The following is a 15253-nucleotide window of genomic DNA, read 5'->3' as shown; positions in this document are numbered from 1 at the left end:
CATTTTTAATCCACTATACTTCAAAACAAAATAAAAAGTTTTAAAAAAAAGTGGACCAGTATTTAATAAAATATTATTAAATAATGAATTAGATAATTAAATATAATTAAATATGAATTATACTAAAACACCTACTTCATTCACTTACTACAGGCAAGTAACTTTTCTTTTCTCTATAAAGTATGGTGAGGTTTATTACAACCAATAAAGGCATAATGTGTCACAAGGGAAGTTTGTCTTTAGTTTTCAGAATATAATCATTTTTCCTTTTAAGTGAAATGCAAGTCACTCATTCGTGTCCAATTCTTTGTGACCCCATGGACTATTCAGTCCATGGAATTCTCCAGGCCAGAATACTGGAGTGGGTAGCCTTTCCCTTCTCCAGGGGTTATTCCCAACCATCTAAAGCTTATTAATGAAAAACCTTTGTGTTACCAATTTACCTTCATATCTTTATACACATAAAAAATAAATCTCATACTCTAGCTGCCTCCTTTCTTTGCAACCCTGAATGATAACTCAGTAGCATCAACTGGTACAGGAAAATAAATATAATTAATGTTTACTAAGTGGAAGGACTAATGCTGAAGCTGAAACTCCAATACTTTGGTCACCTGATACAAAGAGCTGACTCATTAGAAAAGACCCTGATGCTGGGAAAGATTGAAGGCAGGAGGAGAAGGGGATGACAGAGGATGAGATGGTTGGATGGCATCACCGACTCAATGGACATGAGTTTGAGCAAGCTCTGGGAGATGGTGATGGACAGAGAAGCCTGGCATGCTGTGGTTCATGGGGTCGCAAAGAGTTGGACATGACTGAGCAACTGAACTCAACTGAACTGAAGTGCCTAATATTTGCCACTTCCACACATATTGTTCTTAGTTCTCAGAAACCAAGTAGGAATTAAATATTCCCCTGTCTATAGATGAGAAAGCCAAGATTCAGAAAAATTAAGTCAAAGTGTTAATAAATTACAAGTTCAGAATTTATATCCAGCTAACTTCAAAATCCAAACTTCCACTCTATCAGTTCTAAAGGGAAGATAATGGATGAGACAAGAGTTCAAACTCACAGAGGATAAGATGTAAGGGGTTACGATGGGGACTGATCAGAGCTGCCACTGCTCCATCAGGATGGGAGAAGATGGTCAACAAAAAGAAGGAGAATAGGGAAATCCTAAAGAGGGCAAAATTTCGAGTCTTAACTGGTCGGGAAGCAGGTCTGGGTCAAGAAGGTAGAATTCAAGTACAGAAGTACAAAGCAAAGAAGAAAAATGAAAGTTATACCAAGTATCTTATTAAGTAACTGATTCTGATTCTACCACCTCCCTGACAGCCCACTGGAGATCCTTTCTCATTATTGTCTATTACTTGCTCTAAACACAAAAATAAACCTCTATTGCTGAATACTTCAGAAGGACATATTGTTTTCTTTGTAAAAAGTTTCTGGTACATCATAATTTCTACTGTTTTCACTCTGAGTTAGACCTTAATATAATATTGTAATTTGTTCTTCTGTTCATACTATTTCTGGAATTTCTCCAGGAATGACTTATTTAACTGGGCAGATTACAGATCTATAATTCTAGATTATTCTTCTTGGTCCTGGGTTTATAGCCTCTAGAAGCCTTAGCTACCTGCGACTCAGGATTCGGGTTTACAGTAGATTAAGGAGTTTACATGAGGCTATAATGAAGTGAGCTTAAAAAAAAAATCCTATTTTATTCAAGAATTTAGACTGAAAGGGGACGGACACAGGAAAAATAACTAGAAGGAGTAGACTGTAAGGATGAATTCACTTGCTTTTTTCAGATGAGAGGAGCTAAATGGGTGTTGGGAAGTGGAGAATTAGAACAGTGGGAAGAGGGAAACATGCAAGGGAAGAAACAACAGAAGGAACAGGGCCATGAAAAAGGAGGAGAAGGAACTCAGAGCAGAGGTGAAGGTATTAATACTTCACACAAGAAAGGTAGTGCCGTATCCACTCTTTGTTCAAGAGCAAAAGGCTTCCCTGTGCACGATTTTCTAGTTACTAATGGAAAATTAGCTTGGGGTGAAGATCACCTCAAATTTAATACTTAAGTTTATTTGAATTGATCTCCAAAACAACCCAGAACCATGAGATGAAACAACAAAGCAATCAAATTCTTAAAACACGGATTTAGAACAGTTAGGGAATCCTGAAAGAGAGAAATTTGTTCACACTGTCTATTGTCATTGTCATCCATGAAGACACTTCAGAAACTTTTCTGCCTCCTACTTCTACTAAACGCATCATGCCTTTGTCATTTTTTAATTTCATGTTTCTTTTTTGGTATTTCTGACATCATAAGCTTAAGTGACATAACAAAAAGGCAACTTAACCATGCAAATTCATCTGCAAGCTATAATGTGCATATTTGGAGGGGAGGGAAAAAAGGAATGTGATCTTAAACTTGAAAGGATGAACAATTCAACTCTAACTAGATGGATGAATATTTAAGTGCAGTACCCTGAGACTGGGAATGACAATGCACAGGCTATGACTCAGCTGGGCCAAAGAGACAGGCTTTAAAAGTACGAGTCAACAGTTTTAAGAAGATTTGACTTTGAGAGGTAACAACCGCTCTGAACTGATATCCTTGGGGCTTATTCAGCTTAGGCATGAATCGGGCTTTAGCCAGAGCTTCCAGGCCACCTGCAGACATGAACAAATTCCCAGAACGCCACCCAGTCCAGTTCTGTGTTCTTTGGACTAATCCAGAAGTAAACAAGTCTGAAGGGGTGGGCGTTGGAACTGCTCTTCGCCAGATGGTTAACTTCCTCGAGTTCTATTCAGAATTGGCTGGCAGCCTGATTCATCCCCTGATAGTGGGGGAAAAAACAGCCAAGCTGCACCGATGCAAGGTGCTGGGCAAGTCCCCTGGAACAGCCCGAGATTTCTGCACGGTGGAGATAAGGCGGGTTTTAATTGTTTCATATTAAACAGCATTACCTGGGCTTCTTGACAGGCTGCTCTCCTTAGTAGGTTATCACTATCAAAGTAAACAAAAGAGAAGGAACATTAGCTTTAATAAGTAGGTTCAAATCCAAAGAAATCATCACTTTTTAAAGTACATATAACTCTTTAAAATAGTCAAGTGAACGTTTCTTAAGACCTGTAACAAATCATGGGCACATTTGAAAGGTACTTTCTCCAAATGAAATCCATGTTAGGTGTTACCACACAACAGCAGGCAGAATAATCCTCACTCCCTTTAAGATGTTCACATTCTAATTCCCAGAATCTGAAAAGGTTACCGTATATAACCTTATGTACATACTACCGTATGTAGTAACAGGGTTTCTACAGACATTATTAAGTTAGGGTCTGGGGATGGGAGAGAATTCAGGATGACGTAGGTGGGCCCAATGGAATTGCAACGGTCCTCAAAAGCAGAGAAACTTCAGTAGCAAATATGACCAGGAAAGGATGGTCAGAAAGATGCAACCTCGCTGGCTTTGAAGATGGAAGGTGGGTTTAAGTCAAGGAGTGTGAGTACCCAGGCAGGAGAGGGGCTCTCCCCAGAGCCTCCAGGAGGAACGCTGTCCTTGCCAACACCTTGAAGTTAAACCCAAGGAGCCCTGTGTTGGATCTCTACTCCACAAACAACAAGGTTTCTGCTCAGTCATGTCTGACTCTTTTTGACCCCATGGACTGTAGCCTGCCAGGCTCCTCTGTCCATGGGATTCATCAGGCAAGAATACTGGAGTGGGTTGCCATTCCCTCCTCCAGGGGATCTTCCCAACCCAGGGATCACAGCCCCATCTCCTGCATCGGCAGGCAGATTCTCTACCACAGAGCTACCTGGGAAGCCACAAAACTGTAAGATAATAAATTTGTGTGGTGTTAAATCTCTAAGTTTGTGGTAATTTGTTAGGGCAGCAACAGAAAAACAAATGCACATATCCTGTGTTTTTCTTATTCAGTAGAAATTACGCAGGTCATTTGCCAGAAATAAATTTGAAATACAGTTGCTTCTGCTAGTGTTTTCTCTAAATCTCTTATTTTTTATATCACAGTCAGATACACAATTATATCATAAATGGAAAATTCTGGCGTGAGGCAAAATTTTAGCTTGCAAAAACAAAACGCTCAATCAGAATATGTTCATCTATTCAGCATAAAGCTTTCTAAAATGTGTTTGGGCCACTTATACCCGAAGACCACTTTAAATGGCTGACTGCCTACCATGCTCCAGAATCTTCTCCTTGTAAGAGTCCATTCTAACACGGGTTGCTGGCATCATTCAAATAGTGACTTCAACCTGGCTAACAACAGTTAAGAAAACGAATACCCAGAAAACATGAGCAGTAAACAATTTAGAGGGAAGAGTTAAAAGGAGAAAGGGTTATTTTACTTAAATTTTCTGTCTAGACCTTTCTCATAACATCAAAGACCTTGAATTTTGCATCTTTACAGTACAGTAAGTCCCCCACATGCAAACAAGTTACGTTTTGAGGGTGCATTCCTAAGTCCAGTTTGTCCATAAGTCCAACCAAGCTACCCCAGGTACCCAACTAACACAAGTGGCTATATAGCACTGCACTGTAATAGGTTTACAATACTTTTCACACAAATAGGACATATTAATTAAAATTAAACTTTTGCTTTTCGCTATAGTTGCAGTCAAAGGCTATGGAGTTTTCTTCCAGAGCCAGGCTGCAGGACAAGCCCGATTTCACAGAGCCATCAGCTTCCAGGAGAAAGCACTCCCTAAGAGGAAGTATCTCTGCTGCCCACCTGAAACCTAAGGGCAGTGACAACGTCCCATCACAATCACAATGACACCAGTACCTCAAATCCTGAGAGCTCAGTGGGTAAAGAATCTGCCTGCAATGCAGGAGGCCCTGGTTCGATCCCTGGGTTTGGAAGATCCCCTGGAGAAGGGAAAGGCTACCCACTCCAGTATTCTGGCCTAGAGAATTCCATGGACTGTATAGTCCATGGGGTCACAAAGAGTTGGACATGACTCAACAACTTTCACTTTCAGTAGCTGAAAAGCACATACGGTTCTACAACAAAGCTTTTAGGGGGACCGATCCCTTGTGATGTCTACCCCACAAGGTGCCTTTACAGCCAGGCTCAGCCCCCTTGCTTGAGCGACACTGCTCCCTACTAGCCCACGGCAAAAGAAGTCCTACAAGCTCATCTCCCTCCCCTACCCAAGAGTCACAAATGCTTTGCTCTTTCCAAGCCTCTCCATCAACTGCTCTCAGTGAATTATTCTAACGTCAACAGAACATGCACGCAAGATGAGGCAGATTCAGGGTACAATCTAGTAAAATATTTAAAAATAGTTACATGTCAATAACCCTTTGTAATAACCCTTCACACTCATGCCCTTCTGTACAATGATGAGGCAAAATACAGAGCCCTCTGTATCCGTTGGATCATAAAATACAACTAGGTTCCTTGTAGTCACCTGAGCATTCTCAGCAGATTTAACCCTCAGTCTAGTTTCCAGACTGCCCAAGTTTCTGCTGCCAGTCTCATGGGACTGTCTTCCTCCTCCTTGCCTCAACGTGTTTTTCCTAGTAGACAGAATGACCTGTGGCTCGTCTTATCCTACAGAGACATCCTGTGGATTACTCCATACAAACACATGCTGCTATAAAAGCTGATTGCCTATCTCTATATATCTGTCCGTTTCTCCCAGCCAGCTCCTTCTTCTACGAGGGACAGGCCTCTGAAGGCACCAGGACCCTCTGGGTCATTAGTAGACACCACCTTCCTTACTGCATTTCAGCCACGCTGATGCCTGTGGGCCCAGCTGAAAAGGGAAGACCCCCAAACAGATACAGGAATATGGGTAGCATCTTGGATCATTTTTTCTCAATTATTTTTTTTTGCTAGAAGTAAAATTCTGATGGTTAACTTGTGATGAAGTGTATTATTAAAGATCTCAGCTCTCTTGAGCTTACTAATAACTGCTTGATGTATCAGCATGCTATTGAAAATCAAAAGGTATTTTGATAGTTAACGTCCTGGATTACAACGAGCTAAATGGAATATGTGCACTGCCAACGCCACCTGTGAGAAAGACAGAATATGTACCAATTTAGACATTACAAAAGAAATCCTCATTATAATCACACTTAGCTTTTTAAGTATCAAAAAATGGTATCAACTACCTTGATCACGTTCTCTGAACCAAGCTGTACCTAAAACTCAAACTTATCCACAAAAGAAAAGATATTTCTCCTATTGACATATTCTGAAGGTCTACAGCAAGTTCTGAAAACTATTTCAAAAAAGAAATTTCAAGGATGTTTTCCGTAATGGCAGCATTGCTGCAATTAAAAAGAAAATAACTTAAAATCCACAGAGCAACTACTGTGCGCCAGGTACTATGGCAGTTGTTTTCATAAACCTTCAGTCTTTGTAACAACCTTGCAGGGCTTCCCTGGGGGCTCAGCTGGTAAAGAATCCCCTGCAATGCAGGAGACCTGGGTTCAATCCTGGGGTTGGGAAGATCCCCTGGAGGAGGGCATGGCAACTCATATCCACTATTCTGACCTGGAGAATCCCCACGGACAGAGGAGCCTGGCAGGCTCACTCCATGGGCCTGCCAAGAGTCAGACACAACTGAGGGAATAAGCACCCAACCACCTTGCAAGGCAGGCGGTATATTCCCATCTTACAGATGAGGAAGCCCAGGCTCAGAGAAAGAAACTAGCTTGCCCAAGAGCATGTGTTGCTAAGTGGGAGAGCGGACTTTCAAATGCCTTAATGCTGCTACTTCTTAATTCGACCATACTGAATGGGCAATGCTTCTTTGGATGCATACTTTACAGCACATTTATTAAGCTATCACATCGCTTCCTAGTCCCAGCTAACATAACTCTTAGAATTTATATTCATACAGTTGTTTTGTTTTTGTTTTTTTTTTTTAATAAATTCAAGCGCAATAAAGCTCCCAAAAGGAACTGATGAAACAAACTGATTTAACACAAACTGCCAGGTACAGTACCACAAACAAGACTTGGTCCTGACCTGAAGCAGCTTGGGATCTAGGAGCAAAGAACAGCACTTGTAAGTATCAGTGATATAGTAAAAGACATGTATCTTGATAGATAACATGCCAGGCACAGTGCTGGGTATCTATGACATACAGGTGCATAACGACATTCCCCATCCTTGTGAAGTCTACAGTTTGAAGAGGGAAGAAAGATAATTTGCTAGGCAATCATCAAATAATATGACTTTTACGTGCTCCATAAAAGGAGTGTCTAATAGAGGTATCTAACCTCGTCTTGAGGAAATCAGAGAAGACTTTTACATGGATAGTGAAGTTGAGATCTAGCAGAGAAACAGAAAGCAGCCAGGCAAAGACAGGGAGGAGAATGCAGGCAAAAAAGGAAAAAGCCCACAAGTGCCAGGTCACAACCAAGGCCAGAACCGGAAGCAGCTCAGGACAGCTGCGGCAGCACACCAGGGAGGAGCCAGGACAGGTGGCCTCCAAGAGCCTGCTCGAACCTATTTAAGGGATGTGGGCTTTACCCTGGGGGCCATAAGAAGCCATTACAGGGTTTTAAGAAGGAAACTGACATGACCAGGGTGACAGAGTAGAAGGATCACTCTGGCCGCAGTGTCAAGAAGGCAAGGGTCAAAGATAAGACTGAATCCAGGGAGACCAGGGAGGATTCTTCAGGAACGCAGGTCAGTGAGGATAAGGACTAGAACCAGGTAGGTGGTAGTGGGGATGGAGAGAACACAGATTCAGCAGAGGTTGAGGAATGAACTTAAGGGCTGGCTCGTGGGTAGGGGGAGGTCAGAGACCCCTCGACCTTGCAGTGGAAGGTGTCACTTTCACAGAGATGGAAGGCAACACGAAGGACTGGTTGAGGAGGGAGGAAGCTATGTTTGATCTGGATCGGTCGATGTGAGACAATGGTGAGAGACCCGGGGGGAGGATCCAAGGGACAGGTAGAAATACACGCCTGGAATTCCAGACAGAGCTCTTGACTAAAGGTGAACATGGCTGGACTTCCCCGGGGGGTCTAGGCCTGCCAATGCAGGGGACACCAGTTCGATCCCTGGTCTGGGAAGATTCCACATGCCGTGACAATTAAGCCATGCATCGCAATTACTGAGTCTGTGCGCCCTAGAATCTGTGCATCAAGAGGAGCCACCGTAACAAGGAGCCCTTGCATGGCAACTAGAGAGGAGCCCCTGCTCCCGCAGCCAGAGGAAGGTTGTGAACAGTAACAAAGACCCACTGAAGCCTAAAAAAAAAGGATATACACATAGTAACAGGAGGGATGAGAGGGCAGAAGTTCATCCCTATGAGCAGGTGAAAGCCGGAGAAGCAGGAAGAGAGTGCCTGCACATCAGGACCCTGGGCAGAGAACAGCAAGTGACTCAGAGAAGTGGAGACTGTCTCATCTCAAAGCCAAAGGAAAAATGTGGGGGATAAGGCTAGCGCCCTTCCCGTATCCCCATCATGCTCTCAATGCTGCCCCTACTCTTGGCAAATGGCATGCTTTGCTGTTCCTAAAAGACAAAAAGGACTTCACTTTTCCCCACCAGGGATGTGATCGTTTCCTCCCCTCTCTCTTTAAAAAAAAAAAAAAAAAATCGAAGACCAAACAATACCACCCTCGTCCTAACCCCACCACACACAAAGCGGCTTGTCTTATCTTTCTTCCTTAATGATAACTGTCCAGAAGTCATGGATAATTCACCATTTTCTCTCCCACAGCACAGAGCACAGACTGCTATATGCAATCTAAGATACTCAATAAATAACTATTTAATAAATAAGTGGCAAATGTTTGAACAGCAGAGATTGACTCATTGTGCTCAGACAGGCAGACTTTGTTCTGGAGGAGACACTGAAAGTTATTCTCTGCAGGAGAATCTGGTGTTCTTGAAGAGGATGCTGTTTCAGGGTCATGATCACCAAATGACAAGAGGAGGGCTCACTGTGGGGCAGGACAGAAGAGAAGGGGAAACTCCAGTCATAAGAGTGAAAAAAGTGAAGTGAAAGTCGCTCAGGCATGTCCAAGTCTCTGATCCCATGGACTATACAGTCATATATAGTCAATAGAGACACATAGTCAATACAGACGTACTGCACTCAATATGCCAGTAAATTCGGAAAACTCAGCAGTGGCCACAGGACTGGAAAAGGTCAGTTTTCATTCCAATCCCAAAGAAAGGCAAGGCCAAAGTACGCTCAAACTACCACATAATTGCACTCATTTCATAAGCTAGAAAAGTAATGCTCAAAATTCTCCAAGCCAGGCTTCAACAGTAAACCATGAACTTCCAGATGTTCAAGCTGGATTTAGAAAAGGCAGAGGAACCAGAGATCAAATTGCCAACATCCGTTGGATCATCGAAAAAGCAAGAGAGTTCCAGGAAAACATCTACTTCTGCTTTATTGACTACGCCAAAGCCTTTAACTGTGTGGATCACAACAAACTGTGGAAAATTCTTCAAGAGATGGGAATACCAGACCATCTGACCTGCCTCTTGAGAGATTTGTATGCAGGTCAAGAAGCAACAGTTAGAACTAAAAATGGAACGACAGACTGGTTCCAAATCAGGAAAGGAGTATGTCAAGGCTGTATATTGTCACCCTGCTTATTTAACTTACGTGCAAAGTACATCATGAGAAATGCCGGGTTGGGTGAAGCACAAGCTGGAATCAAGATTGCAGGAGAAATATCAATAACCTCAGATATGCAGATGACACCCCCCTTATGGCAGAAAGTGAAGAAGAAATAGAGTCTCTTGGTGAAAGTGAAAGAGAAGAATGAAAAAGTTGGCTTAAAACCCAGCATCCAGAAAACTAAAATCATGGCACCCAGTCCCATCACTTCATGGCAAATAGATGGGAAAACAATGGAAACAGTGACAGACTTTATTCTTTTGGGTTTTAAAATCACTGCAGATGGTGAGTGCAGCCATGAAATTAAAAGACACTTGCTCCTTGGAAGAAAAGTTATGACCAACCTAGACAGCATATTAAAAAGTAGAGACATTACTTTGCCAACAAAGGTCCGTCGAGTCAAAGCTATGGTTTTTCCAGTAGTCATGTACGGATACGAGAGTTGGACTACAAAGAAAGGCTGAGCGCGGAAGAGTTGATGCTTTTGAACTGTGGTGTTGGAAAAGACTCTTGAGAGCCCCTTGGACTGCAAGGAGATCCAACCAGTCCATCCTAAAGGAAATCAGTCCTGAACATTCATTGGAAGGACTGATGTTGAAGATGAAACTCCAACACTTTGGCCACCTGATGCAAAGAACTGACTCTTCTGAAAAGACCCTGAGGCTGGGAAAGATTGAAGGTGGGAGGAGAAGGAAACGACAGAGGATGAGATGGTTGGATGGCATCACTGACTTGATGGACATGAGTTTGGGTAAGCTCCAGGAGTTGGTGAAGGACAGGGAAGCCTGGCATGCTGCCGTCCATGGGGTCACCAAGAGTCAGACATAACTAAGCAACTGAACTGGACTATAGAGTCCATGGAATTCTCCAGGCCAGAATACTGGAGTGGGTAGTTGTTCCCTGCTTCAGGGGATCTTCCCAATCCAGGGATGGAACCCAGGTCTCCCATATTGCAGGTGGATTCTTTACCAGCTGAGCCACCAAGGAAGTTTACGAATACTGGAGTGGGTAGCCTTGACTGGATCAAGAAGACCCAAGGGGGTGGGTGGATGTGGGTGTGTGTGTTTGTGGGAGGGGGTCATGGAGCTAGAACCCTCTAGAAAGGCTAAATCAGGAACTCAGAAATTCCAGACTGCTAATAGGTCAAGAATTTGAATGTGAACCAAAGACATGCCCACCAGGAAAAAAACAAGTATTGTATATAAATTCCAAGCCCACACTCCTTCCACTACAGCATGCTGTCTCCCGAGAGCACTGACGTTTAACACAATTTAAAAGAGGTGCTGCAAAATGTAGTCATATCAAAAAGGGTCCCTGAAGATCTGCTCAGTGCTAAAATGTGGGTTCTTATACAGAAAGAAATTAGAAGCTTCTGGATTAGAAAATGAAGAAAAAATCTGCTGATGTCACCCTGCCTGAGGCTTTAAAAGAATTTGAACGTGCCTGCTACTGCAGGAAATGGGATGCTCTCAATTTATTCTGAGCCATAAATGTTTTATTTATTACTTTAGGACTGCAAAATAAGATAAGCTGTTACTTCAATAACAACTCTACATGGAGAGAAAAATTACATTGATCCATCCTATTCCCCCCCTCAAAATACTTCTCACTATAGTCTAGAGGCAAACTGTACAGCAATTTCTACCACCAGCTTTCCCCTTGAGGCATGCAAAGAGAGTTTCTGCTTTACACAAAACTGATTTCAAGTTCAAGCCCCTACTCTTTGCAACCCCATGGACTGCAGTCCGCCAGGCTCCTCTGTCCTTGGAATTTTCCAGGAAATAATACTGCAGTGTGTTGCTGTTTCCTGCTGAGAGGATCTTCCCAACCCAGGGACTGAACTCTCGTCATCCAAGCCCAAATTCCATTTCCTGACAGTTGACATTTTTAAGGTTGGGAGAGTCCTTAGAAATTATCTAATCCAATGCTTTTCAACCTCCCCCAACGCAGCCTGATCCCCATCAATCAAATGACACGGCATTCCATTAATAATCAAGTTCACTACAGCAGAGATCCTCATCTGGGCAAAGAGACACACACATACCAGCCCCCTACACACACACACACATACAACACATATAATTCTAATCCCTACACCCCACGAGATTCCGGAAGGTTCACTCCAGCAGGGACTCCTTCAACAGTGCCATCTCCTTCGAGCTCCTGAAAAATAACCGACTGACCTAGTCTGGGAAACTTCTGGTCCGGGGATTCGCCCACTGTCAGACAGAAGTTAACTCAAAACATGGCACTAGAACTCAAGCCTTCTCATTCTCAACAATGGTGGTTCTTCTCTCGACACTCTGCATCTACTCTGTTCTCTAAGGCCAAACCCAAATAACACAAAAAGCAGTCAACACAACTCCATCCACTGTCTAACTACTCACAGGTATATGCCGCCACTATGCTCACCTCAATTCACAATGGATCGCTAGAGTGATTACTTATGTCCTGCAAACGGGCTTAGGAAAAAGCCCAACTAAATCTAACCCCACTCTATTCATTAACTCAAGAACACTTATTAGCCAAACAAAGACTCAATCTCTGTGCTCAGTGGGAAGGCCCTATCTATAGTGATGGCCAGAGGTTGCATGAAGCTCTGGGTAAACTAGGGCTCATTCTTTCTTACTCTCTGAAATATAGAATTCCAAAGCCAACTTCTTCCAAGCTTACTCATTCCTGGTCATTTCAGTCTATACTCATGTGTACTTCCCTGGTAGCTCAGCTGGTAAAGAATCTGTCTACAATGCAGGAGACCCGGGTTCAATTCCTGGGCTGGGAAGATCCCCTGGAGAAGGGATGAGCTACCCATTCCGGTATTCTTGGGCTTCCCTGGTGGCTCAGATGGTAAAGAATCCACCTGCAATGTGGGAGATCTGGGTGCGATCCCTGGGTTGGGAAGATTCCCCAGAGAAGGGAATGGTTACCCATTCCAGTATTCTTGCCTGGAGAATTCCGAGGACAGAGAAGCCTGGTGGGTTACAGTCCATGGGGTCGCAAAGAGTCGGAGACAACCGAGCGACTTTCACTTTCAATGTGTACTTAAGTGGACCACTTGTAATATTTCAAGTAACTTCTTATTCCTCAGGTTTACTCCACAAAACATTTCCTCTCTAATTCAGGACGGGAAATGATTTAATGAAAAATAGCATCCCCTGAGGGCTCCGCTCACACAGTAAGTGAATCATTTGGGTCTGTTCTGTAGAAATTTCCAGCGACCAGAGAGATGGAAATGTGTTCTGCAGGTTATTTCTTCATTCCATTGACCAAGAGAAATAGACGTGGAGGAAGCCTAAATCTTCCTTTCTCATCTTAGAACGTGAAATTATTCTATTTTCACCCTCTTATTCAAGCCTCGGCTTTCCATAAAACACCAACTGTTCCAACTCCACTGCCCAAACACTCACAGAGGCTGAGGTCTGAGGGCCGTCTCCAGCTGGCTGCTAGGTCGCACTCAAGTGTGGGCCCTGGCTGCCACTGAAGGGAGTCTTGGAGCTGCTACCGCTAGTCACTTTTTTTTTATGCTTTCTACCCCTACCTAATTCTCACAAATATTCTGACTTTCTCTTGTGGTTCATTTACTTCTTTTGCTTTCTTTTTCCATCCATCCACTTCCACCCGACATGCCAACTTAAACATTCTATGCCATACAGTTTCCTTCACACACATAACATTAACTTTAGTTCGCAACCAAAATACTAGTTCTTTCTGTTCTATCAACCATTACATATTTATGTATATAATTACACACAAACACACACGGAGTGTCAACTATGTCCAAGGTACCCTCAGCCATCTGCATAGAAAGAGAAAAGACAGATAACGGATGGCATGGAAATTGACAGGTGTTCAGGAAGAAGGGCTTCCCAGGTGGCTCAGTGGTCAAGGGTCCACCTGCCGATACAGGAAACATGGGTTCGATCCCTAGACCGGGAAGATGCCCTGGAGGAGGAAATGGCAACCCACTCCAATATGCTTGCTTGGGAAATCCCATGGACAAAGGAGCTGGACAGGCTACAGTCCACAGGGTCACAATGAGTCGGATACGACGTAGCGACTACTCAACAACCTTTAGGAAGAAAGCACAGGAAGAGAGAATTCCTTTCTATCTCCCCCACCTCCCTCAACGACATATCCTGTGTAAGTCGCACACAGAATGTGGTTATTTACTCTGGGCTCCAGGATTCAGGACAGATCTGGACAACTTCTGACCTGCAGACACATAAACTCGCAGCTACTGTCGTCAGTATTTGTGCTGGTCCAGGACAGACAGTATACGAGATACCAGTGACAACCTAGAGAGGGGTCAATTTTAGCATCACCTATGATTATTCTCTCTGCAGTGCTTAGAGCGGCTGAAACCACTGATATAAATATCCCTAAAAATTACGTAAAATTAAAACCAAATATAACATAAATATCTCTCTGTCGTTCCAGCTCAGTGCCCCCGCCCCATCCCACTCCACCTTCTACCAGTAAACATATAGAAAATACATGGAAAGGAGGCAAAATAAACAATGTAGACTTAAAAAAAAAAAAAAAGATCTGTTTTCTAAATAATAAAAGAGCTAAAAGGAACGGGGAAATAATTAAACTTCATTGCACTGGAAAAAAAAAAAAAAAAGTCCCCCTGTCCTCCATCAAATCTGGGCTGACAGGCATGTTATTTAACTGCCCATAAATGAACTTCTTTAAATAGCACCTACTAAAAAAAATAAATAAACAGCACCTACTGATACCTCAAATTTCAGCATCAGATTGTGCTCAGAGAAAGGGAGAGAGAGAGGAACTTTGAGATGGCTAAAAAGCGAAACAAACTGCTTCCTTCAAACTGCAACAAAATCTAGAATGAGGAAAAGTCATGAGGGAGAAGAGCCTCGCTACCTTCTACTGCTGCTCAACCAGCCGGGCTCAGGACCGCTGACTGCAAAGTCAGAGGCTGATCTGAATGGATGTCCAAGTAAAACGTCTGCTTTGTCAGAAACCCCAGAGATACTGAGAAACAAAGCACAAGGCATTACTGGAACCATAGCCTGTACCAAAAGAAACAGCATGGGTCTGGTCAAGTGTGGCTGCTGCATAATTTCCCCCTGGAATCTGACATTCCCTCTTGGACATCCCATCAAGGTCTCAAACTCAACACATCTAAAAGTGAATATAAATGTAACAACCTCCTTAAACCAATTCTCCCAGGCGACCTTCCTCTTTTTGTATCACCAATTATCCTAGTTGTGGTTCAGTCACTCAGTCGTGTCCGACTCTTTGCGATCCCATGGACTGCGGCACACCAGGCTTCCCTGTCCTTCACAATCTCCCACGGCTTGCACAAACTCAAGTCAATTATCCTAGACTTGAAGCTAAAAAAAATTTCTCCTAACTTCCTCTCCTTTAACCAAACAACCAATCATCTTGTAATTATCACAGTTAGCATTTATCAAAGTGCAACACATGACATGCATTATGTCATTTTTTCTTTTTCTAAATTCCTTTTGGCTGTGCCACGGGGCATTTGGGATCTTGATTCCCTAACCAGGGATCGAACCCACATCCCCTGTGTTGGAAGGGCGGAGTCTTAACCACTGGACCGCCAGGGAAATCTCTGCACCATCTCAT

The 15253-nt window shown here is 43.1% G+C and overlaps 1 protein-coding gene across 2 annotated transcripts in view; it reads right to left on the bottom strand.

Moving 5' to 3' along the window:
* Positions 1-15253, bottom strand: part of AGK (acylglycerol kinase) — an 87982-nt gene that overhangs the window by 52035 nt on the left and 20694 nt on the right. For both annotated transcript variants that reach the window (XM_065938702.1, XM_065938703.1), the window contains exon 3: positions 2977-3016. In XM_065938702.1, coding sequence (XP_065794774.1) covers positions 2977-3016 — 40 coding nt within the window. The remainder of the gene's footprint in view (positions 1-2976; positions 3017-15253) is intronic.

This window comes from Muntiacus reevesi, chromosome 6, assembly GCF_963930625.1.
Source record: "Muntiacus reevesi chromosome 6, mMunRee1.1, whole genome shotgun sequence".
Taxonomy (NCBI): domain Eukaryota; kingdom Metazoa; phylum Chordata; class Mammalia; order Artiodactyla; family Cervidae; genus Muntiacus; species Muntiacus reevesi.
The sequence above is the reverse complement of the archived record's forward strand: the minus strand, read 5'-3'. Positions and strand labels throughout refer to the sequence as shown.